Source organism: Microtus oregoni, unplaced genomic scaffold, assembly GCF_018167655.1.
Source record: "Microtus oregoni isolate MIOR12 unplaced genomic scaffold, Mior012 000029F_ref0000214, whole genome shotgun sequence".
Lineage (NCBI taxonomy): Eukaryota > Metazoa > Chordata > Mammalia > Rodentia > Cricetidae > Microtus > Microtus oregoni.
This window is the reverse complement of record NW_024543088.1, coordinates 8,757,929-8,784,582: the sequence shown is the minus strand read 5'-3', so window position 1 is coordinate 8,784,582 and position 26,654 is coordinate 8,757,929. Positions and strand designations below refer to the sequence as shown.

At 46.4% G+C, this 26,654-nt stretch overlaps 1 protein-coding gene across 2 annotated transcripts in view; it reads left to right on the top strand.

The window, feature by feature from the left end:
* The first annotated feature begins 6,438 nt into the window (after positions 1 to 6,438).
* Usp12 (ubiquitin specific peptidase 12) overlaps positions 6,439 to 26,654 on the top strand; it is a 50,553-nt gene continuing 30,337 nt past the window's right edge. The window contains exon 1 of one of the 2 annotated variants that reach the window (XM_041677961.1): positions 6,439 to 6,797. In XM_041677961.1, coding sequence (XP_041533895.1) covers positions 6,750 to 6,797 — 48 coding nt within the window. In that variant the 5' untranslated portion in view covers positions 6,439 to 6,749. The remainder of the gene's footprint in view (positions 6,798 to 26,654) is intronic. The other variant, XM_041677960.1, reaches the window with a different exon arrangement.

Here is a 26,654-nt window from a genome sequence, read left to right as displayed (position 1 = left end):
ACTCACAGAGATCCGCCTGCCTCTGCCTCCCAAGTGCTGGGATTAAAGGCGTGCGCCACCACCGCCCGGCTTTTTTTTTTTTTTAAGACATCACCTCACTAGGTAGCATGGTTGGCCTGGAACTTGCTGCAGGTTTTAGCATAGGCAAGTGCCTCCACTTACCCCTGGTGGATAATGACAGTGGCGGTCCCAGAAACTGTTGTTTGAGCTGGCATCACCGAGGGCCAGACTGTCCCTTTGATATTTGTATCGTCCGCAAGTTACTCGGCAGCATACCCTGTGACAGCTGCCGACTGTTGAAATACGGAGCAGCGGGCTGTGTCCCGCCACCCGGCTAGCTTTACCCGAAATAATTACACGGAAACTGTATCTTTTAAACACTGTCTGACACATTAGTTTCAGTTTCTTATTGGCTAGCTTTTACATATTGATCTAACCCATTTCTATTAATCTGTGTAGCCCACGAGCTGGCTTACCAGGAAAGATCTTAACCTGCAACTGTCTGGAGTGGGAGAACCATGGCGACTCCCTGACTCAGCTTCTTTCTCCCAGCATTCCGTTCTGTTTACTCCGCCTACCTAAGGGTTAGCCTATCAAATGGGTCTAGGCAGTTTCTTTATTAATAAGAAATCACTCCCACATCATTTCCCCTTTTTCTGTTTAAACAAAAAAGAAAGGCTTTAACTTTAACATAGTAAAATTACATATAGCAAAACAGTTATCAAGCAAGAATTACAGTTACAATATTTATATCTATTTTATCTTTTATCATAACTAAGGAAAACTATAACTATCTATTCATTCTTCAACTCCATCAAAGACTCCAGAAGGATATAATACTACCTAAGTAAAAGAAATAAGAAAACTCTAGAAATGACAGAGACATCTTGCTGCCTGGACAGTCACCCAAAGTTCTTTTGTATGGTTGGGGCATCCATCTTCAGCCTTCAGGCCCATAGTATCCAGCAGACATTTCCATGAAGCAGGAAATTCCAAAGACAGTTCAGTCACTATCTGCTGTGTCCTGTAGAATGTCTCGCAGATTCTTTCATGAGTCATGAACCCCGAAAGACCATCTCACCTTTAGGCAAGTTCAGCAGTCCTCTCTCTGCGGGTTCTCTGTGTCCATTTTATGCAACAGTCCAGGCAAGAGCAGTTTCTTGCCCAAATGGCTATCCAACTCCATAAGGATCTTAATATTACTTACACAATCCATTCAGTTGTCTTGATATTTCCTATTGGGCAGGTATTTTTCCATCTGTCAGTATCCAAACATCCAGGGTCCCTTGAATTTCTCAAAGATGAGTGTTTTCCTGTGGAGATAAGAACAGAACCCTGCCCCCAGCGGAGAGGGAAGTGGCCGCTTTTTTAAAGGGAGAGAAACCACGCCCCAGTGGGCTGGTACCTCAGCGGTGATAGGCTGGAGGAGTGGGAGGACCTCCCGCAACAGCCGACAGTCCCCATGACTTCGTCCAGCATCCCAGCATGCAGTTTCCCCTTTGCTGGGACACCTCAAGCTTCCCCTCACCATTCCATGTTCCAGATGGAGAAGCCGCCTCAGCTCGTGCCTCCTGCGGAAGAGCTACACATACCCACGTGGAGCTGACAGCATTGTTCTTCATCCTCTGAGTTCATTTTTCATAAACCAATGTCTCTTTCAACAAAGCCTGACCTTTCTGTGGGATGACGATTTTTCTTCTTATTAATATATGTATGTGTATGTATCAATTATATACATAATCATATATATGTTATATATGTGTGTGTGTATACACACACACACACACACACACACACCCCAAAGCATAACTCGGAACCACTTTATTACTAATAGGTAAAACCTGGTTCCTCCCTTACCTTCTCTTTCTCCATGCATCAAGTGTCTTCAGTGGCCCAAAGCCCCTCCAGTGCTGAGGATCTGCTGGCCCAGAGGCAGGGACACAACCTGACTCTTGAGCTTGCTGCTAGCCAATCTCTCTCATTCACGCTCTACCTTCTTGCACACCAAATCAGTAAATATGGCTTCAGGCATGGCCCAGGACAGCAGTGACAGACCTGCAAATCAGGAGCCAGATCCAATCACCCAGCTCCTTCCCAAGCTTAGGTAAGTCTGATAAGCAAAATGGGCTGACCTTTGCCACACGTTATCAAAAATTCCAGATCCTGAGCTCCAGCCACCCTTGGCTCACAGTTAGGCCTACGTGGCAAATGGCAGGGTCCAGTCCTCTCTCCAGACTCCTCTGATGGAGCTCACTGTTTACTAGTTCTTTCTAGCTGCTAGGGTTGGGAGATGAATGGAGGTGTGTGTGTGTGTGTGTGTGTGTGTGTGTGTGTGTGTATGCATGAACACATGCTTGGAGGTATGCAGGTAGACTGTAGCAGTCTGTCCAGTCCAAAGGCTTGGATCAGCTCTGTCTTCCTGACAATCATGAGGGTCTTCACCAGTCTGTGTGGTGAGGTCATGGAAGGCTGCCCAGTTAGAGAAACCTACCTAGTTGAAACATCCTAAGCCACCTGGCAGGGGCAGTGAGATGGCTTTAGCAGGTAAGGACACTTACTTCCAAGATTAATGACTGGAGTTTAGAGTTCAACCCCCGACCCCGAATCCATATGGTAGAAAAAGAAGAAACTATTGCGCATGTGCGCACACATACATACATACACACACACACACACACACACACACACACAACTTACACAACTTCCAGGTCATCCAGCAGATTAAACTAAGCAGAGGCCTCCTGTTCGGTTCCAGAGAGGACAGAATGGCTGAGTTCCTCGGATCAGGAAATAGACTCACTTCCTAATGGTCTGAATCATGCTATCTGGCTCCACAAGAGTGGAGATCTGTAGGAGAAACCTGGTGTGTGTGTGTGTGGGGGGGGAGACCAACCGGAAGATACCTCACCTGAGGAGGCACCTACATACACTCACTGATGAGCAGCTCCTGGTATGGATGACCACAGCCGCAGAGAGTGCCAGCAAGCATAGCATGACTGGAGGGGTAGCTCAGGTTCTGTTGCTGGGCCTTCTGCTGGGTCTCCAGCAGGACCCTCTACGTCTGCAGAACCATGGCCTGTCTGTGAGGCAGCAGCCCTGTGTTGAAGGCAGTTGGCAGCAGGAAGGACTGTAGATCTTCAGGGTCAGAACCGCCTTTTTAAAGGCAGAGCAGTGCAGCTGTCCTAACAGCTGAGGCCTGACCAGCACTTTCCCAGTGCTCCTGAGTGTGCAGGTGAGACCTATGGGGTATACACCATGAGCAGCAGGACCTCAAGGAAGGAGATGTGGGAGTAGAGGTAGCGGAGGACGTGTCCCCCCAGAAGTCACGGGGTGATTTGCTGCTGGCCTTGTTGTTGTCCACTGTGGTTGATAAAGAGCAACGAGGAGCACCAACACCACTGCCATCAGACCTGGCCCGGGACATCTTTCTGGAGCCAGCAAAGCCCTCAGACTCCATGGAGAAATATCCAGAGGGCATGAGGAAGATGAGGGACAGGTTGGAGAATAGGGAAACACGGTTCTAGAATTCCCCGTCAGGCAGCCGCTGGATGTGACAACTCCGCAGCGGGGTGGCCACAGCAGATTGCTGTGGATGGAGAAGCGGGGAACAGCAGAAGCAGGCAAGCTCCCAGGGTGACCACCATGATACAGGCACACAGCTCTAGCACCACCTTGTTGACTGGGACATCTTCACTACTCACCGTGGTGGTGAACTCAGCCATCAGAAACATCTGGCCTAAGATGTAGTGTCACCCATGGAAGTATCTAGACGATGCATCCTGGACCCTGTTGTGAAGTCACTGCTCTCATCCGGATAGCACTTTGCAGCCAGATGCTTCTGTATTTTGCTCAGCATGACTGGAGTGGAAGTGAGGTGTAAGGAGGGGTGCGGGGTGAGATGTGCGTGTGGTGAGGGTGGTGGGGTGTGGGGTGTGGATTGTTTCTGAGGGCAGGGAAGGACCTTCAGGGATGAGAAAGCAATGCCTGCCAAACACCGGAACTCAGCCAAGGTGCCATTACCCTAGTGTCTGTGACAGACACCTGATATAATCTTAATATATATACAATGAACAAAACCATGTTTCAGTTTTAAGTAGAGGCTGATAACCCTCTTCTTTTAGTTAAGTTAATCTCTAATTTTGACACTGGGGACTGACCTGTGTCAGTCTTGACCTTGCTAAGTATATGCTCTACCACTGACCCACACCTTACTCTCCCTGCCCCTTTCTTTAAATCTGAATTTAAATACTGACATGATTTCAGACCTACAGGTTTTATGTCATTTTGAGCCTATGTAAGACCTACGCCCATAGTATAGATAACGTTATTTGCTGGATTAGAAGGAAGCCTTGAAAAGGCACTTGAGTTGCACCGGAGGTGTAACTCAGTGGTATAACGTCTGTCTAGCCTTAAAGAAGGTCTTGGGTCCCATTCCCCACACTGATTTAAGACTACCACTATTTTGATTGATACCTACTAGCAGCTGTACACTCAGACCATATTAATAAATGCAACTAAGGAGGTTGATTCATTCGACTGTCTAGAGGTAGAGATGGGGGGACCACAGGCTGCAGAGACCGAGCCTGTGTAAGAGCAGTTTCTGTACCCAGCACCCACGTGGTGACTCACAACCACCTGTAACTCCAGTTCTATGGGATCTGACGCCTTCTTCTAGCCTCCATGGGTATTGCATGCATATGGGCACACAAGCCGCTCATACATATCAAATAGAAATAAATTAAGTCTTAAAAAAAGAAAATGCATCCAACAGACCACCTGGCATATGCCGGGGATTCTGAAGTGGCAAACTAAGCTTGAGGATTTCATTTGCTTACCCTTTTAATTAATTGTTGATGTTTTACTAATTCGTTTTTGACAATTTCATACGTGTATTATTTATTCTTCTTTATATTTTTGACGCTGGGTCTCCCTATGTAGTTCTGGTTGGTCTGTAGACTTGCTATGTAGACCAGGCTGGCCTTGAACTCACAGAGATCCACTTTTCTCTGTCTTTCGCGCTGGGGGTGGGGGTGGGGGCGGCTATTACAGGTGTGTGCCACTATCAGCAACTGATCATTTATTTTTTGAGACAAGGACTCAAGTGGTCCAGGAAGGCCTTGCTTGAACTCACTACATAGCTGAGGATGACCTTACCATATCAGGGTTTATGAAGCGCTGGGATGGAACCCAGGACCGCCTACACACTACACAAACTCATTGCCAACTAAGCCATATGTCCAGCCCCCACCCTGACCTTTAAAACATAGACGGTGTAGGCCTGTGCTCTATACTCCAGGGAGACCAGAGAGCCAAGTAAGCAGACAAACACTGCATAGACTTGACTGGCGTAAACCGGAGTCCAAGATCCTGGCATGGTATCTACAGTAAAGAGGGAGACCCGGGCTCTATACAGGTAGGCACCTGGAGAAGAGGCAGCAGCCAGAGAAATTTAGCTGTACTCAGTGGTGTTCTCCCTCCCCCGACACTTACAATGGAATTGCTATGGAAACAGCATTCACGTACCAGGAATCTGTTTCTTGACTAAATTTTGTTCGAATTCTTTGGTTCTTGAATGCTTTGTATGAAGTAAGGCTTACCCGATTTTAGAGCTTTGCCCGAAGTTCCACAGATGGGGTGGGGGTGGGGTGGGGTGGGGCGGGAGACAGAGAAGGTTCCTAGCCTTAGACCGCCAATCAAAACAAATTACAGGCTTTCTAATGCAGCAGTTTTTAAAGTTATGAATTTTCTGCCGGTAGAAAACAGGAAGGGGTCGTCCACTGCTAACACTACGCATGTGCTCCTCACATGCTGGTGCTGCTTCTCTTCGGACATCACCCACCCACCCCTTTTAAAACTTCCCACTGTTGCTATCCCACTGTCAAGCAGGATTGGCTCCCCTTCCTTCCTCTCATCGAACCCCCCCCCCCAACTACTATTAATTCAAAGAGTTAAGAAATTCGTATCTTTTTATCTAGTCTTTTCTTAGGGAGTTTGGCCCAGAAGATTTCACCCCATAAAACCATCAAGTTGCTTGGGACGCTTTGGCGGTTTGCCTTCCAACCCATCCATGCAGAGTTTCCCAGACGTAGGCTCCGTTTTCTGTTTCAGCAGTGGGGCTGGTTGTCCTTTAGAGCTGTGGGTCAGTCGCTCGGAAGGATGCTTGAGGTCACTGACGCCGCAGGGCAAAAGCATCGCGCTTTTCACTCAAGACACGCTCAGCTAGGGCAGTGGCTGCGTGCCCGCGCTAGGACCCAGCAGCAGGCGGGACGCGGCGCCCGTCTCGCCCCGCCCCCGACGCGCACTGGGTGGAGCCGTCGGCCTCGAAGCCCGGTCCCTCGAGGGAGGGCGGGGCAGCATGGGCGTGGCAAGCGGCGGGGGGCGTGACGGCGCCGGAGTGGGCGGGGCTGCACGACGCCGGCAGGTCGGCCGGGCGGAAGGGCCTTGCGCGGTGCTAGCTCCCTAGCGCACTGGGCGGGGTGTGCGGCGAGCGGCTTCCCGGGCAGGCGGGGCCCCGAGGCGGCGGCTGCGCCGTGCGCCGGGGCGGAGCCGGGGGCGGGCGGGCCGGCGGGCGGGGGCTGGGCCGGAGGAAGCCCGAGCGCCCGCGGCGACGACGGCAGCGGCGGCCCAGCAGGCTAGAAGCGTGGGTCCACGGCGGCTCCGGGTGCGGCCGCGGGCTGCGGAGCGAGCGGGTGGCCCGGCTCCCCGCGTCCCCCGCCCGCCGCTACTGTCTGGAAGATGGCGCCGGGCGGATGGAAATCCTAATGACAGTCTCCAAATTCGCCTCCATCTGTACCATGGTAGGTGCGGCGGCAGCGCGGCCCGGGCGGCGGGTCCCCGCCTTCGAGGCGCCGCCCGCGGGCCTGCTCCTGAGCGAGCCGAGGGCCGCGGGGCCGAGCGGCCGCGGGAAAGGCGAGCTGGACGCAGCAGGCGGGGCCGGGACTGACCGGGACTCGGAGCTGGGGACGGGGAACTCGGGGTCTGGGTACCGGGGATTTGGGAACTGTGGCTGGGTGCTAGGGCCTGGGGACTTAGGGACGGGGGTTGGGATAAGGGCTGCGGACTGGCTCTAGGGATTTGGGGATTAGGGGTGGGGACTGGGGATGGGGGCTGAAACCGGGGATTTTAAACTGGGGACTGGAGATGGGGACCGAGGGCTGGGTACTGGGTCGGAGGACTGCAAACTGTGGATAGGGTCGGGAACTGAGTACTGGGATCTGGTACCGGGAAGCCAGGGGACTTGGCCAGGAGACGGGACGCTGCAGCCGCTGCGTTTCCGTGGGGCCGAGCGCGGGGTAGGGCGGGGGTCTGCGGCAGGAAGGAAGGGTCTCGGTCCTGCGGGAGGACGGAAGTCCTGGCAGAGTTACTCCTCCGGCTAGGAGGAGCCCCGGGGCCTCGGCTCGGGAAGGGGGCGTGTGACGGTGGAAACTTTTAAAGAGTGCTGTTGAAATGTTCTCTATTTTCTACTCGTCGGGGAAAAACGAACTCTTGCGGTTTCCAACCTGTGTCCGTCCAGATGGCAGCCTTGTCGCTGAGATTCCGCGTTCATCTTGAAAAGCTGCATTAACTTTCCTGTTATTTGTTTACTTTAATAGAGCAGACGCCGCTGTGTGGGGTTGAAGTATACAGACCCCCCCGAATAAAACGAAACGTGGGTGGGGTCCAAACGTTTTTGTGCATTGCCAAAAGCACCACGGTTTCCCACATGACGTGACAAATTCATTAGCTTCTTTCTGAACTTCTACGTAGAAGTTGCGGTTTATATATTAATCACCGAAAAAGTTATTTGTAATGTGGACCCGGAGTTACATTACCAAAGATTTGAACCATTCAGTTCCGTTTTTATGTCCTGGATTTCATCTAGGAGATCCCCAGACTTTCCACTTGAAAGTGATCTGTGTTTTTCTTTAAGGAGTGGAGAATCAGATAGGAAAAGTGGATTCTCTACTGTATTTTGTGGAAGAGTATTAAAAAATGGATGGAATCCGTGGGCTTAAAAATCCACAGCATCAAATAAGTCATAGCAAGATGGACTCATTGAAGAATCCATTTTCCCACATGGGTAATTGTTCTTTCCTGGTCTTCAGAAGGGGACTATATCAACAGTTTCTGGGATTGGTTGTACTAATTACTTTTCGACCTGCCACATGGGATGATCGAATCTTTACAGTGATAATTTTACCAGATTGCTGAGCTACGACACACCTTTTGGGGTCATAGTTCATTGTCAGAGTCTAGGGCTTCAGGAGTGGTGTGATTCCGGTAGACTGCTCATTCACTTAGTTGTGTCAGGTATACATCTAGCCTCTGCTGACTAGCACTGTGGTATAGATACAATCCTGACAGTCCCCGGCAGGACTTCATAGACATGCTTCTACGTCCAGGACTCTGGATGCAGAAAGATCACAGGTTCCAGGCAGGTGGAGTTATACACAGCGAGACCCGGTCTCGAAAGAAAACACAACACAAGACAGCCCCTAGTTTCACGGTGTTTACATTCTATTTGAGGGAGACAATTCTCGTTTATATAATAATATAGTGTAGCTGGGCAGTGGTGGCACACACCTTTAATCCCAGCACTGGGGAGGCAGAGGCAGGTGATGAGTTCAAGGCCAGCCTGGTCTACAGAGGGAGTTCCAGGACAGCCAAAGAAATCTTGTCTTGAAAAAAAAAAACCCAATAAATAAGTAAATAAATAAACATAGTGTAATCAAATAAGAGCAACAAAGGACAGACCTGCCAGGGTTCTGTAGCGAGTGAGACATCGATGTCAAGGATGTCCACTCCAAGCTCACTTAGGGCTGCTGCCCAGGGGCACTAATTGCACGTGGTGTGTGTATGTGTTTTGGCAAATATATAGACATCCATTTCTAGCCTGAGTGAGATTGTTCCGAAGGTGCTATTAAGATAGGGCGTGTCTTGTTCGTATTTGAACCAATTCTACTTCTCTCCCCGAGAGTAGGTCCTGGGTGTGTCAGAGTGATTTGCACTCTTGAGTGTGTGTGTGGGGGGGGGGGTTGCTGTCCATCTTCTGACAATTATGAAAGTGAAATTCAGGAATGGCAAAGGCCCTGTAGGTTCTGTTTTGCTTGGAGTGAGAACTGTCTGTCAATCCATCGAGTATGTTAACTGTCTCTTACGGAGTTTGTCTGACCTGAGCACCACTCTGCCCAATTGCTTCATACAGTTGCACAGCGTTTTTGTGATCTCGGAAGTACTGTGCTTTATATGTCCCCCACACCTCAATCTTTTATTAGATTATGAATTTGTTTGTTTATTTTTTTCCTTCCTTTGCTGGTGTTTTGAAACAGGGTCTTCCATAGGTCATACTGTGTTTGAATTTGGTGCTTAGTGATATCTGGCCTTGAACTCCCGATTCTCCTTCCTCTACATCCCAGCCCCTGGGATTTCAGGTGTACACCACCACACCAGGTTTAGACTGTGAGGGCTTGAAAGTTAAGACCTTACCTGCCATTTTGATCAGGAGCATTAGCTTCTGCGTATAATGGAAAGCGTCCTTCATTTAGTCACAGGAAGAGTTTGAAATAGAGGTAAGGCTGGGTGAGGAACAGTGGAGAGAAGGGGCCTGGATTTAGGATTGGATGCCGCAGAGAGTCAGCAACTGCGAAAACATTTAGAGAAACACTTAGGGTGAATTGAAATTTTATTCTGTAAATATGGAAGTTTACATAATTTATTCACTTGTCAAAATAAGGTGCAGAATAAAACTGCAGTAGCTTAATTGGGTGAAGTAAATTAAAAATAAGTCTCTTCAGCTATGTCACAGTTTAGATCCCTGCATTTCTGCCTTCATGTGAAAATGGGTTTCTCTTGGTGCTGTAGCCTGGCTCAGAGAGTGTCTTTAGACACACTGAAGGTGCTCTGGAGAGACCCGCTTATCTGTCCACTGTTAGTGCTCCTGCAGGTGCATGTGGTGCTCTTAATGCAATTTCTGTTTTCACTGCCTGGTGTAGCTCACGAGATGGCTTTAGTTCTATACTTACTAATTGGCAAACAACAGGGAAAGTGGCTGGACATACGCAGAGGGGCTCTGGGTGGAAGTCAGCAGCATCTTGTGGCTAATCCTGTTGTTTGGGCATGTCTGCTGGAGACTCGTGCTGCCTACCGGGAGTTGATAGAGAGCACGCTGCCGCTGGCCACAGTCTGGTTGTGAGTCCCAGTTGGGAAAGACTGGGGAGGGGAATTGGTTATAGCAGAAGTGAGGAGGTGAATGGTTTCTCATGAGATGGCACTGGTTTGGCTGCTTGCCTAGCTCAGTCACCAGGGAGGTGTGTGTGTGTGTGTCTGTGTGTGTGTCTCTGTGTGTCTGTGTGTTAGACCATTAGAACATGGTGTGAAGGAAGTCAAAGCCACAAGGTAGGTGCTAGGTCAGTCTGTTAGGTTGTGCTTCTGAAAATACTCGTGCCTAGAACTAAATTCTGAAGTGAAAACTTTAAGCCCCTTCCTGACGCAGTCTCAGGTAAAGCTTACTAATTTGCTGCCTTTGGACTGCCAGGTAAGTGTGTGAGTGTGTGGGTCTGCACCTTACCACCCTTTCAGAAAAGGAGGAGGCATGGAGCTCAAAGCCTATGTTTTTTTTTTTTTTTAAAGGAGTGTGGAGAGAGAAAGGGATCCTTCCTTTGCCTTCCCATCCTCTGCTTTCCCTCTCCCTCAGTCTCCCCTCCCTTTTGTGTTTGGAGACAGATTTTCACATGGCTCCGACCAACCTCTTGTTTGCTACACAGCAGAGGGTAACCTTGAACTCTGTTTTTCTGCCTCTCCACCCCCATCGCTGAGATTATAGGGGTGCACCGCCATTCTCGGCTTTAATTCCTGCTTGAGGTCAGCAGGATTGATGCTTTGATTTTATAAGTATAGTGAGAAGTGGATCACATAAACATGTAGTGTGAAATCGCAGAAGTATGTTTAGGGCCATGTAAGAAACTCTTAGACGCTCTGCCCTGATCCCAAGTCAAAATTCACTTTAATGGTGTGTCTGTGTGTGTCTTGGCATGTGGAGCAGAGGATAGAACTTGGGTGCTACATCTACTTGTTTTTGAGAGTGTGTCTTCATTAGCCGGGAGCTTTCTAATGAAGTAGGTGTTTGATTTTGGAATTAATTTTGGGTGATTGTTTATTCATAAACCCTTGACTCTTGCCCAGTTTGTCACAGCTGTCCCAGATTCAGTTGTAAGACTGTAGCCTGGAGACCCAGGTGAAGAAGCCGAGCCTGCTGCCCCTTGCTGTAGTCTCAGTAAACCGGTTGTCTGCCCTCTTCCCCAAGCCAGGCTCTAGGTAGCAGTTCAGGTTGTCCCATCAGTGGCCATCATGTTGGTTTCAGAATTCGCTCAATAAGCATGGAGAGTTAAATGCTCTGATATAATAATTCGGCGAGGTCAACTGAGCTATGGGGGCAGATAATTAGGTGGCAGATAACTATGTGTTTATGATAGAGCCGTGGTTCTCAGCCTTCCTAAGGCTGTGACCCTTTAATACAGTTCCTCGTGTGATGACCCCAACCATAAAATGATCTCGTTGCTACTTCATAACTGTAATTTTGCTGCTGTTATGAATCCTAATGTAAGTATCTGATAGTCAGCCCTGTGTGGTCACCACTCAGGTTGAGAACTGCTGTATTAGAGGGTAAAGTGATACAGTTACTAGACATGAAGTTGAGTATAAGATACCAGCTTTTTTGTTAATCTTGCACACTTACGTAGATAGAGGTTCCATGTGAACGTGCAGTACAACAGTGCAGTGTGGGGTACATAAGGTGGCCCGGCCACACACCCTGTGGCCTTCTGGTGGGCTCCTTTCACCCACCTCTCGCTAACACTTTTGTAGGAGATCCTGAGTTGGTTGATCACTGCCCTGTCCTGATCCACGGGCTAACTTCTGCTACTCAATCACGGCATGTCAACTTTTACTCTAGGCTTCCCTCCCTCCCTCCCTTCCTTCCTTCCTTCCTTCCTTCCTTCTGCTACTCAATCACTGCATGTCAACTTTTACTCTGCATGTCAACTTTTACTCTAGGCTTCTCCCTCCCTCCTTCCTTCCTTCCTTCTTTCTTTCTTTCTTTCTTTCTTTCTTTCTTTCTTTCTTTCTTCTAGGCTTTCAACCAAGCTACTGCAGATCCTGGTCCCTGACCACATTCCTTTTTCCCTTCCTGTAAAGTCATGTTAACCTCCCTCTTCTGCACCTTACCGCCTCAGGAAAGACTGCACGTCATGTAATTCCAGAAACCTTGACTCCCCCCCCCCACCCAGATTTAAACACTTGTTTTGAGGGTGGGGAGTGTCTTTCAGTAGTCACTTCAGAAACTTCTTTTTTGTTTTTCCAGGCAGGGTTTCTCTGTGTACCACTGACCGTCCTAAACTCACCCTGTAGACCAGGCTGTTCTCGGACTCATAGAGATCTGTCTGCCTCTGCCTCTGGAGGGCTGGGATTAATGGTGTGTGCCACCACCCAGGCCACTTCCAGAAACTTAATAGACTGTTTTATTATGTATTCTGCAGCATGCTCTAGTAAAAGAGACCTGTTGAGCCAGAAGGTAAATTCTAGATTTTGACATTTAGATGTTTGTGAGAGAGTGTTCTTACAACTCTGAGCTGCTTTTTTTTTTTTTTGGTTGTTTGTTTTTGTATTTGTCATCTGTGGATGTAAGGATTGAGTCAGACATTTATTTATTTATTTATTTATTTGTTTATTATTTGTTTGTTTATTTAGGTTTTGTTTTTTGAGACAGGGTTTCTCTGTGTCCGGGCTGTCCTGGAACTCACTCTGTAGACCAAGCTGGCCTCGAACTCACTGAGATCTGCCTGCCTCTGCCTTCTTAGTGTTGGGATTAAAGGCGTGCGCCACCACCACCCAACTCAGACATTTCTTTTAATTAAAGAAAATGACTGTTAGTGTGTGTACATGATGAGTGTGTAAGCATGTGTGCCCTGGTGAGCACGTGGGTGTCAAAGGACAGCATTGTGGAGTTGATTCTCCCTCCCATACATAGATGGGCTCTGGAGATTGAAGTTAAGATTGTCAGGCCCGGTGACAGGCACCTTTACTTAGGGGGCCATCTTGCTACCCAGATTAGACAATTTTTGGTAAGTGTTTCATTGTTCCTTTTAGATCTGAAATTGAGGGCTCTGGTCCCTTGGGAATTTGTAAAAGGCTGGTGATGCTCACTTTGGAAGCTCATAACCATTTTTATTTATTTATTTTTTTTACTTCCTAGTGTTGCAAAATTTATGCAAAATCGCAGTCCAAAATAAACATGTTTTTTTCTTCCTTTCAAAGTCTTCACTGTAGGTTGGTGATCACAGTACTTCAGTCACCCACAGACAAACCCACATAGCTGCTTACTGCCCCCCCATCATAGGATTTGAACTCAGGACCTTCCTTGTATGTGATAGGCATGCACTCTACCACTAAATTACATTCTTGTTGCTTTGTTCTGGTTTTGGTTTGAGATAGGGTCTTGGTGTGTAGCCCAGGGTGGCTTCTAGCTTGTGATCACTGTGTCGGCTCCTGAGAGCTGGAAGTAGGGGTGCACAGTTGTGTACCCTCACACTTGGTTCACTCAATTTGGACACCCTTTGCCTGTACTATTGGAAAGAAAAGCTTGCATTTGAATTGGTTCCCTTAGTTGAGGGTCTGCATCTATTTCCTAATTGTGAACGTGTCTTTAGACAGTGACTTCTTGGACTAAGACAAGCTGCCGCTGAGAGGGCTCTGCACAGTACCTGGTGCGCTGCTTATACTGTCTCCTGCCACTTTCTTCCGTTGCCCTGGTGAGCCCTGTAGCCCAGCGAGCACTCGGCCAGAGTCGGAATTAATCAGTCCATCATTTGTTTATTAGCAGCAGGTGCCTTTGAGGAAGCACTTACTTATATCTAAATTAAATCGTAACATTAAAGCTAAGAATGAAATTGATCATCTTCTGCTTTGAATAGTTTATAGCAACTACTCTGTCTCATCTGGCCACAGCGGTGACTATCCAATTTGTGAGGAGACAGACCGATGCTTGCTTCTCACCATGTTGAGGGTTGAACCCAGTGTTTTGTATATGCTAAGCTCATGCTAAGCATATGCTCTGCCTCCCAGCAACAGCCAGCCCTACTTACTGAACACCACCCTTGTCATTATCAGAAGAGGCCTGAGTGCTGCAGTCATCCTTGGACTTCCTCCGGCGTGTTCTGTTACTAGACGCAGGCCATGGCTTATACTGAGCTGCCTCATTGCCCATCCTTGTCTTCCTCGAGCCCTGTTCTGCTAGTTTGTGTTGCACCTGTTTTTAGGCACGTCTTGGGTTGAAGAGTATTTAAATACCTATATGTTACCTTGGTATTGGGAGAAACATAGTTAAGTACTAGATATGAATATGGGCCACTCATTTGAGCACTCAGAATCAGTGTTGTGGGAAATCCTTGAAAGATCTGATTGTTTAATATGCATAGAAATGAAAATGAAATTTATGCCTTGGCCATGCTGAAGCATCATCAGCCCGTGTGTGTGTGTGTGTGTGTATGTGTGTGTGTGTTCTGTTGAACTTGTCTGTATTGGGTTTCATGGTCTAAGTTGATGAGAATGACTGACCTCGAGAGGGCACCAGATCTCATTACAGATGGTTGTGAGTCACCATATGGTTGCTGGGAATTGAACTCAGGATCTTTGAAAGAGTAAGCAGTGCTCTTAATTGCTGAGCCATCTCTCCAGCCCTTAACATATATAGAATTTGTGTAAATGGAGGTAGGAGTGATGTAAAGTGTTTGTTTTGAAAGAAAATCATCAAGGCGTGGCTTCCCATAGAACCCTGTCGAGAAGAACGAAATGGGATGTGGTGCCTTAGGCCTGAGACTGAGGCAGGAGGATCACGAGCTTTACCAGGAGGCCAACTTGGGTCATGTTTTGAGACCCTGGTCTCAATGGTGCAGTGTGACACAGAGAGCCGTGTGTCTGAGGAGGTGCAAAACACTTTTATTTTAAATGTGGAGTTGGCACTTTGACTTGGTTCTTTGGTTGATACAACAAGCAGTTAACCCCCCCCCCCCCCCTTTTCTTTGGAGCCTTTCCTGGAACTCACTCTGTATACCAGGCTGGCCTTGAACTCAACAGAGATCCACTAGCCTCTGCCTGCCTCCCGAATGCTGGGATTAAAGGCATGTGCCATCACTGCCTAGCAACCTCTTTTTTTTTTTCTCAAATGTTCCTGGCTGACCTAGAATTTAGTATGGTAGCTGAGGATGGTCTTTGGACTTCTTCTTTTTTAATTAAAAAAGTTTGTGCTTTTGTGTGCATAGACACACACATGTCTCAGTGCAGGTCCGAGGACAGCCTTTCAGATTTGGTTCTCATCGGATCTGGGGGTTGAAGTTAGGTTGTCAGGCTCGGTGGCGAGTGTCTTAACTCATTGAGTCATGTTGCTGGTGTTTTTCTGAACTTCTGGTCCTCTTAATATATCTTGAGTGCCAGAACTATAGGATCGGACACCTTGCTTGCTGGCTTTATGTGGTACTAGGAATTGAACCCAAGACTTCGTGACTGTGAGGCAAGCATTTTATTAATTGAACTGCATCTCCAGCCCAGGAATAGTATGTTCACCCGTGTGCTCACTGCAGCCCATTTCTGCCTCTGATGTGGAGACCACACGTTTCAAGTGGGTCAGTATCCAGGTTCTTTGTGAGGGTCTGGGGATTGCATGTTTTCTCTGCCTTCTGTTCTCATAGGCTGCCCTTGTTCCTTGGCCTCAGCCTCCTCTGTGTCTCAAGGTCAGCAGTGTTTGGTTGCTTTTACATCCCTCAGATACCAACTTCGTGTCACTCACTTAGACTTTACGAGGCCCTGTACTACACTTTGGGGGGGGGGGGAGCACTGGGGATGGTGTTCATCTGGACTATCCAGGATAATCTCCAAACTAAGGCCATTTGATTTTAGCAACCTTAAGCCCTTATGTAACCTTAATTTCCCCTTGCCCTGTAACGTATCTTGTTTGCATGTTAGAGGGGATTAGAGCATGAACACGGGTGGGGGAGTCTTTTCTGCTACCATAGTCTGTGTACTGAGGACTGTAGAACGGCCTAGCGCCTGCTCTCCTTTACAAGCAGAGCAGAGGAGATTACTTGAGTTCTGATAACACACTTAGTCACAGCAGAGCAGTCTTTACTGAGGGGAGCCGTCAGGAAATCAGAAGCTCGGATTTTCTTTTTTCCTTCTTCTTCTTTGAAATAGGGTTTTCCCTCTGCAGCCCTGGCTGTCCTGGAACTCAGAGATCACCTATCTCTGCCTCCTGAGTCCAGGAATTAAAGGTGTGTGTCAGCACCGCCCAGCTGAAGTTGGGATTTGTTTTTTTTTAATTAAAGATTTTATTTTTATTTGTGTGTATGTATTTGAATGTGTGCAGATACCCACAGAGAGCCGAAGAGGGTGTTACGTTCCCTGGGATTGGAGGTATCCTGTGTGGGTGATGAACCACTGAGCCATCTTCTAGCCCTGAAGCTGGGATTATTGATTTACACTGAATAAAAGAATTATAGGACAAATCAGTGTGAACAGAGAGTTGGAAATTATTAAGAAAATGTTTCGATACAGACCGAACACATGTGTTAAGGGAAGAGAAAATCGCATTTAAATGTTTTAGCCATTGGTGTATATATGAAGTTGGCGGCTTTTGAAGTTACACTACCCAAAAGATTTGAAAGATTCATCAGAACTGGAGAGATGGCTCAGTAGTTGAGAGCACTGGCTGCCCTTGCAGAGGACTGGATTTGGTTCCTAGCACTCCCATGGCATTTCGTAACTGCCCATAACTCCATTTCCAGAGGATCCAGTGTGGCCTCCATGGGCACTAGGTGCGCACATGGTGCATGCCACAAAACACTCATACAAAAACTAAAAGTAAATCTAGAACAGTGTTTTGATATGCTTGTTTTTGACCCAAGGAACGCTTCTTTAGTGAATGGGACTGTAAGGTGGCTGGAGGTTCATCTTGAAAGGTTTTGAGATTGTAGACCAGAAGTTAGTAAGACTGATGCAGGTCAGAAAGGTCAAGAGAGTCCTTACTGTAAGCATGGCTCTCAATCTTGTGATACCTTCAGCCAGTGGGAGTAAGGTGCTCCTTCTCATGCCTCCTAATTTTCTTCATTTTTCTGGCCAGTTTTAAAACTTCATATTGATCAAATGATGGGTGGGTTTCATTAAAACCTACCCTGAGATTAGTGGGAAGACTGAACAAAAACCGTTCCTGTGTGGACAGCAGGGCAGGAAGAGGTGCTTGAGGTCTCAGGGTGAAAGGTTCCAAGATTGCCATGGGGAAGGAGGTGAGTTCCAATAGTTGTCAGCTGTTAGGACTGTCAGGATTAGATTTGGAATCTCAGTAAAGCTCCTAGGCTAGGATGAAGCTGTAGGCGGAGTTTTCCTGTCCGGACCATACCCAGCAGTTGCTTCCCTAATTACCAACAGAGGCTTATATTAATTGTAAATGCCCAGCCAATAGCTCTGGCTTGTTACTAGCTAACACTTACATTTAAATTAACCCATTATCTGTGTATTGCTACTTGACTCCTGTCTTTACCTGTGACTGGCTGGTTGACTGGCATGTCTCCTGATTCCGCCCTCTTTCCCATCAGTCTGTTTGGCTTTCCTGCCTAACTTCCTGCCCAGCTACAGGCCTGTCAGCTTTTTATTATCCAATGAGAGTAATACATATTCATATTGTAGAGAATTTTTTCTACAGCATGAGGCAAAAATATGAACAATTAGCAACTTAATTTTTCTCATTTTCCTTGTAAGTCTAGAAGAAATTCAACAAAGTAGGAGAGACTAAGGAAAAACTATTAAGGGGCGAGAGAAAAACTAGTAAATGGCTGTGTCTGAAGTGGATGAGGACAAGCATGCTGCGAGATGAGAGGCAGTGGATTCTCGTCCAGCAGAAAACAGTGTCACCGAGCGGCTGCTTTTTGAGAGTTGGGAGGGGACAAGTTATAAGATCTGTAGCTGGACAAACTAGTGGGCGGTAGGCGCCTTTCACTGTTCCAAGCAGGGTGTCCACTCTTGTCAGCCCCACTTTTAGAATCTATGGAACTTTTCTTTATTTATAATTGTGTGCTTGTGTGCATCTGTACTTGTTGTGTGTACAATTAATATATATTGAAGACTAAAACTGGATTTGAGTTTGTACACAATAAGCTTTAAACACATTGGATGTAGGACCTTGGGGAACATTGGATAGTTGGTGACCATATTCTTTCTTAAAACAGCTCCTCTCTGCTAATGGGGTGTTGAACCCTATAAACCCAGGACCTTCCTCCTTCACCGTACAGGTGCTCTCCCACCGCGTTACACCTCCTACCTTCTTTTGGGGCAGGGATTTATTTATTTAATATTAAGGACAGGATCTTGTATGTAGCCCATGTTGGCGTAGAAGTGTATATGCTGCTGAGGAGGGGCCTTGAACTCCTGATACTTCTGTGTCGCCTCTCAAGTTAGGATCATGAGCATAGATGCCAAGGCCCGCTCCAGCCCTCTTCCCCCTGGTTTATTTTGAGAAGGGTCTGACTGAGTTGGCAAGGCTGGCCTTGAATTTGCCATTCTTCTCCCTCAGCCTCCACTAGCTGTGGTTACAAGCCTGTGTCACCAGGCTCAACCTTGAAAACATTCAAGTACATTTACACACCATGTAGTTGTCTTATGAGATACAGTCCAAGGACTTAGCATAGTGACAGTCATGCAGTTATTGTCAGCTGTAAAGCATTTCTTCATCTCAGAAGACATTTCCTACCCTTGAGCAGCAGTCCTTCCACACCGCCCTTCCCCACTCTCTTCCCTTCCAGCCTCAGGCAATTATCCTTTGCATATTTTTTTATTGTATGCTGTGACTGGCTCTTTGCACTTATATAATTTTCAGGATTCATCTATGTTATAAAGTGTACCAATATTTTATCACTTTTTAAAATTAATTAGTTAATTTATTTATTTATTTATTTATTTTGCTTTTTTTGAGACAGGGTTTCTCTGTGGTTTTGGAGCCTGTCCTGGCACTAGCTCTTGTAGACCAGACTGGTCTCGAACTCTCAGAGATCCGCCTGCCTCTGCCTCCCAAGTGCTGGGATTAAAGGCGTGCGCCAATGGCTCAGCCGTTAACGGCTAGGCTCACAACCATTAATATAAATTTATTTATTTTTATGTGCATTAGTGTTTGGCATGCATATGAGGGTATGAGGGTGTTAGATCCCCTGAAGCAAGAAAGATGAACAATTATAAGCTGCGATGGGAGTGCTGGGAATTGAACCCAGGTCCTCTGAGAGAACAGCCAATGTTCTTAACCGCCAAGCCATTTCTGCAACCCCAGTTTTGTCTCTTATCTGTTGCTCATTGATGGACATTGATGGGTTTGAGTTGTTTGTGCCTTTTGGTGGATAAATGCTGCTATGAAGTCAGGACAGCAAGTTTTTGTGTGGCTAAGCATTTTCCCTTCTCTTGGGCTTCTGCTTAAAATTGCTGGGTCAGGGATCATGAGAAGGTTCAGCACACGTGCACGCACGTACACACACACACACACACACACACACACACACAGTGGGATGGAGAAGGCAAGCTATTTCCTACCTAATAGCTTTAGCACTCTTGCTGAAAACAAGTTAACCAGAGATGTATGAATATGTGGGTTTATTTCTGGGACCTTGGCTTTTGTTTAGGGTGTTTTTTTGTTTTTGTTTTTCGAGACAGGGTTTCTCTGTGTAACCCTGGCTGTCCTGGAACTAGCGCTTGTAGACCAGGCTGGCCTCGAACTCATAGAGATCTGCCTGCCTCTGCCTTCCTAGTGCTTGATTTGTGTTTTTGAGGCAGTGTCAAGGCTGTCCTCAAACTTGTTATGCAGAGGATGACCTTACAAATGCTGGGTGCCAGGTATGCACCTCCACTCCAGCCGAAATCTCGGCTCTCATGCGTTGAACTGTCCTGACCTTCCTCTAGTACCACACTGTTTGGATTATGGGTGCTTAGTAGTGAGTTTGAAATCAGGAAGTAAGAGTTCTCAAACTTGGTTCTTTCCATGATCATTTTAACTATTCTGGGTCTCATAATTCTGCATGAGTTTTAGAACCAGCTCATTAGTGTCTAAAGAGCTGGAATTCTGGTAAGAATTATATGGAATCTGTTAGTTTGTAGAGTACTGTCATTTTAACAGGGTCTTCCAGGCAGTAAGTGGGGTAGTTTTCTGCTGTTCCCCTCAAAAGTCTTTCATTGCTTTGAGTAACTTTGAGAGTTTGGAGAGTACAGGTCACTTTTTTTTGTAGTCCTCTGACAACCTCTTTTATTGCTTCTCTGTCTATTATAACAAACATCTAGTGTTATAAAACAGTTGTTAGAAAGGACTTTGGGGCAGCTAGCCCTTTGTGACAAATAAGTATTGATCATGCTTCACAGTGATGAGCAGTTTCTAAGAGAACCCAGCCTCGTAATTTAGAGTAAGTTCTGTGGGAGCTGGTCTGTGCTAGGTTATTAATTTGCCTTTCCTTCTGAAAAGCTACCCATCAGGAACAGCAGACTGGAAGAAAATGGGCATGCAGGAGGCCATCAGCTAACCAGTTGATTACCAAAGATTCTTTTCTGTAGAAAGTGTGTAAATTCAGTTCCTTGGCCCAGAGGCTTTTATCTGCGTTGTTGCTTGAGTTTGATGGAAAGATCCATTGAGGGCTACCTCTGTCAGAAGGGGGCAGTGCGGCAGCTAACCTGCTGTTGTCTCGAAGGAAACTCCCTGGGAGCTTTGACAGCCACTCCGAACGAAGGGAGGGAAGTTGCAGGATCTATTTACTATAATTACCATGGACTCCGGGATTGGTCCGGCAGAGAGTAAGGCATGAAGCCAAAACAGGGAGGCCAGAGAGGTGAAGCTGCAGGCAGCAGGGACTATGTGCTTTTAAACGGCTACAGAGCAATGTACACAACCGTTGGATTCTAGGGTGAGTTGTTTTCTGGTACACAAGATGGCTGGACCGTCTCCACGCCACCTACACCATAAACTAGTGCAGTTACATATAGAAGTCCTCAAGCAGAGGGACTTTGACCCATGGTCAGGGCCTGCCAGGGGCCAGTGCTCAACTGTCCGAGTTCCCCCATCTCCTGCTTAATAACTCCATTGTGTGTGACACACACACACACACACACACACACACACACACACACACACGGAGGGAGGGAGGGAGGGAGGGAGGGAGGGAGGGAGGGAGGGAGGGAAGGAAGGGAGCTCCCTCGCGCACGTGAGGGCTGGTATGCAAGTGCTTCTTGTGTGGAGGCCAGAGGACAGCCTCTATGGTAATTCATCAGGCACCATCCACTGTTTCTTTTTTTTTGGGGGGGGGGGGCTTTACTGATTTGGAACTACAAGAAGTAGGCTCTCGGTGTCCACCTCCCCATTACCCAATCTGGCATAAACACACAGCACATTCTACCACGCTGCGTCTTTATTTTATTTATTTGTCTTTTTTGAGACAGTCTCTTTCTAGTCCTGACTGTCCTGGAACTTGCTATGTTGAGACTGGCCTCAAGCTTACAGATTCATCTGCCTCTGCAGACCCCCTGCCTTCCCCTCCCCCTTGCTGTGTTAAAGGTTTACACCACACCACCATGCCAGACTTTAATTTTATTTTTACACATGCTCTCTGTAACTTTTAGCTCTGGTCCTCACGATTGTTTAGTAACCACTGACTGAGCTATCTCCACAGCCCACATCTCCACTTCTTACCTCCTGTAACCTAGTGCGACCTCTTCTTTTTCCATGTTTAACATGGCTGTTAAGAAGTTGGACTGGTGGTCAGACTGGGGACTCTCTGGGTTTGAGTGTTTCCTGTGGTCTTTTAATTTTCTTCTCTGCTCTTTGATTTACTGTAAAGTGGAAGTAGGTGCAGAGGTTCAGCACATTCTGGGAAGAATGCTTGGTGACTCATTGTGGGACAGAATGTGAGTGTCACTACTGCCAACCAGGTGGAAACCATAAGCGTCTTCTCTTTCAGATAGCCAGCCGTCAAGGGACTTGCCCCTTGGCTTTGTTCCACAGGGCACAGAAAGAAGAAACACAGTAATTGGTTATTGAGTCAGCAGCCAGCTACGAACCTGAATAAGTGCTCCAGCATGATATTAAAAAATGAATAGGCAGACTGGTAAAGGGAACTTAGCCACAGTATCTGTGAGCCGGAAGTGCCCACCAGTTGCCCACAGTAAGACTGGAAACTGGGGACTTGCGGCGAAGCTCCTCATGGAAGATGTCCACCAGTCAGTATGGAAGGAGGAGAGTGGAATTGGGCCTGGGCCATTCCACAAAATCAGTGAAAGACTGAATCTGCCCTGGCCATGTGCTAAGAAGCAATGCAGGGTCTTATGCATGCTAGTCACATTGATTTTTCATGCAGTTTCTTCCAGGTTGGGAATGGAGCCTCCTTCAAGGTGGCAGCTGTGTTAATCTAATCTAAGGTTTCAGGAATGTTGCAAGTGTTGTATGAGAACTTCCTGGACATCCTCTACTTAGGTTACTGTTTTTACATTTTGCTAAATCTGTTTTGCAAATATTATGTTTGTGCATATACCCAGTTTCTTGGACCATTTGGTAATGTCTTTTTCATAGCCATTCCCAGCAGTTTTGGTCTCAGTTGACCTTGACATTATGAGCAGAACAAGCCAGCCATTCTGTGTGTTGTTCCTCAGTTGGCTTTGGCTGATGTTTTGTCATGATTAGATTTGGATTATACTCTTTTTCCAAGTAGGAATACTGGTTCGTCAGGTTTTTCCACTGCAAAGTTATTACTGTGTTTTACTTTGTAATTAATTTCTAGGGAGATACTTTTGAGATGAAGGTAAATATATTGTTCCTCATCAAATTTTACTTACTAGATTTAGGGCTTTCCGTGTTTAGTTAGCAGTTCATTTTAGGAAATAGGATTCATTCCATTCATTCATTCATTCATTCATTCATTCAAAGCAGTTCGGACTTTGCCTGTACAGACTGTGATCCATGTCAGCATTGATGATAAAGGCTCAGATTGTCCCTTATAGGCAGCAGGCCTCAAAGGGCGCTTTGCCATCGTCCTGTTCTGTATTTCTCTTGTAACTGCCCACCCCCCACCCCAGGCCTTGCACTCTGCAGCCCCGTTAAGTGCTTAGAAACTGAGATGCTTCCTGGGGGTGTGCTCCTCCCTCCTCCTTCTTTCCCTCCCTCCCTCCCTCCCTCCGTCCCTGTGAGTTCTTCATAATTTCAAGTCACATTAGCGTTAGTGACTGTTTTAGAAGACTTGCTGTGGTCTTCTGAAAGTCAGCAATACCCTGTTGTTTTGGCTGGATAGTCACCGCCTCCTTTCTTAGAGCAGATGAACATTTTGAAATTTGAAAAGCTGTGTTTCAAGTAAAAATGTCAGGATTCATTATATCAAAATAATTTTTATTACAAAGTGAAAAAAAGAATGTAATAAAAATTTGTTAGAACTTAACTAACATAGAATACTGATTTTGTTATATATAAAATTAGGATCTTTAAAGAAGTTGTTTTGAGGATTCATTTTCAAAATTTTAAGGTGATGTATATAAAGTTTGTTTGTGTTTCAAATGTGTGTCTGTCTGCCTGCCAGCTGGCTTTCATGTGGGCTTGTGCAGTGCTCGTGAGAACAAAAGAGGACCTCACATCCCTGGAGGTGCAGTTTTAGGCAGTAGCCACCTGAGTTCTGGGAACTGAACCTGGGTACTCTGCCAGAGCAGTAAGCCCTCTTTGTTGTTGTTGTTTGCTTTGTTTTTTGTTTTCTTCTGAGACAGGATTTCCTCTGTTTAACAGTCCTAGCTGTCCTGGAACTCGCGCTGTAGACTAGACTGGCATCGAACTCACTGAGATCCGCCTGCCTCTGCCTCCTGAGTGTTGGGATTAAAGGCGTGTGCCACCACCTCCCAACAGAGCAGTAAGCATTCTGTCATATCTGCACCATCCCCCTTATATTTCTAATATATGATAGTTTTTCCATTATAGATGATTATTATGCTTATAGGCATAATAAGCATAAAATACACGTGTAATGTACTTGGTGATTATGATAGTTTGAATGTAATTGGACCCCATAATCTCATAGGAAGTGACACTATTAGGTGTGACTTTGTTGAAGTGGGTATGGCCTTTTTGGAAAAAATGTGTCATATAGGGTCAGGGTTTGAGGTTTCTTATGCTTAGGATACTGCCCAGTGTCTCAGTGGTCTTCAGATCAAGATGTCTGCCTGCCTGTGTACCACCATGCTCCTTGTCATGATGATAATGGGCTGAACCTCTGAAGATGTAAGTGAGCCACCCCAATTAAATGTTTCATTTATAAGAGTTGCTGAGGTCATGGTGTCTCTTCACAGCAATAGAAACCCAAACTAAGACAGTGATATGTAGATTTAAGATCTCATAGTCTAAAACCTAATAATCATACTACTTGACAATGAAAACTTCACATAAACATATACCTCAGTGAGTTTGAGACTAAATAGACCTGTGTGACTAAGTCTCCTCACTTCAGACATAGGACTTGGAGGATGTGATCTGGGTCTGACCTGAAAGACTCCTCCTCCTTGAGGACAAGCTTTCTTAGTACTGGAAGCGCTCTGTGGGCTTCCAAGGGAAGGAAGCAGCCAGTAGTGCTACCCAACTGTAATGCCTGTGAACCACAACACCGTCCAGTAGTGCTACCCAACTGTAATGCCTGTGAACCACAACACCGTCCAGTAGTGCTACCCAGTGTAATGCCTGGGAACCACAACAACGTCCAGCACGGCAGGGTGCAACAGTGGAATGCACATCTTGGGGGAACTAAATGTAGCCAACTCCCTGTGGCTAGTGACATAGTGAACCCACCTCTACCTTACTAAATGTAGCCAACTCCTTGTGGCTAGTGACATAGTGAACCCACCTCTACCTTACTAAATGTAGCCAACTCCTTGTGGCTAGTGACATAGTGAACCCACCTCTACCTTACTAAACCACAGATACATGTAGCTCTTACACCTCATCAGATAATCTTTACATTACAAAACCCACAACTGATCAAAATGCAGAGAAAACTTATCAAGGGATAAGCCCCATCTGCAACACAATTCTTGCCACTAAAGCTTAAGGATCATCACTAAAGCAGGTGTGGAAAGACCGTAAGAGCCAGAGGACCAGGAATTCTTGAGGTTGTGTCTCCGAAATGACATGGAAGCTTCAACATTACAGCTGCCTAAACAATACCAAAACAAGCACAGCACTAATCAAAAGATTTTCCAACATGGAATGACACATCTCACGGGGTTCACCCCTAGGTAAAGGGACAGAAAACTAATGACTACTGAGAGGAGAAGTTGTCTTCTCGGGGATGAGCCCCTAATTGGTTATCCAGTACCAGTTGATCAGCCCTGGAATGGTATACACACAAGTAACATTGTATGGACTAAGTGAGTTATATTTATGTATTTATGCATATGTGTGGCCATGAGTTTGAGAGAGCAGGAGGGGGCAGGGTTAGGTAGCATGTGGTCAGCCCCTCATGATTCCATTTTTTGCTGTCATAGAAGGTTGAAGGTGAATCTTAGTTCTCCTAGCAGTGAGTTGTATAGGCAGACTTTGATCTGAGCTTCTGAGTCATTAGTTGGAAGGATGCACCTTCAGTATGCATTTGATGGGAACTTTGAATTTGTAGTAGCTCTTTAGGTTTGGGAGTTAATATTGTATACCTATTGTTTTGTTGTTCATTTCATTAATGAACTATAAAAGGACCCAAATGTCACTTGTTGCTTCTTTGTCACACCATGTGGTGGTATGTATTCTACTGTTGGATGAGAATGAAAACATGGAGAGCTAGGAATTTAAATTTACAATCATTTAACCATGAATTTAGTCACAGATTAAGGTTTTCTGAGTTTACTGATGGGATTTACATGCTCAGTATTCCCATGTACTGCTCTGATGTGATAGAAGAGAAAGCAAACCACTTCAAGTGTCCTTTGAGAAGATAGCCATTCTTTTCTTAAAAATATTTATTTATTTATTATGCATACAATATTCTATCTGTGTATGTATGCCTGCAGGCCAGAAGAGGGTATCAGACTTCACTACAGATGGTTGTGAGCCACCATGTGGTTGCTGGGAATTGAACTCAGGACCTTTGGAAGAGCAGGCAATGTTCTTAACCACTGAGCCATCTCTCCAGCCCACAAGATAGCCATTCTTAAAAACTTGGAAGACTTGCAGGAAAGCTTCCCTATGGGGTTGGAGGTTTTGGGGTGTGATGGACAGTAGGCAGGAAGGTGCGATAAATGTGTATACACCCTATGGGAAACAATTAGGTGGCTTCTTCCTGCATGCAACCACTATTCAGAAGGCCTAGGTAGCAGCAGATGCAGTGATTGTCATGATAGAGCTCGGTGATGGCTTGTATAGTGTTTGATCTCCCCCAGAGACAGCACGTTTGCCGATGTAGGCTTTGCTCCATGTGTATGCTTTACCCAGGATTGCTTTGTGCTAAGTGAGTCTTCATCCTGGGATTGTTTATATTCTCCACGATGCCTACTGGGACACTGGGCACGTGCTCTCTTCTTCCTTTCCATGTTTCCAGAGAAGTGATGATTAGAGTTCTTTACTCTGCTTTGTGGCTCTGTAAATATGGAGCTCAACG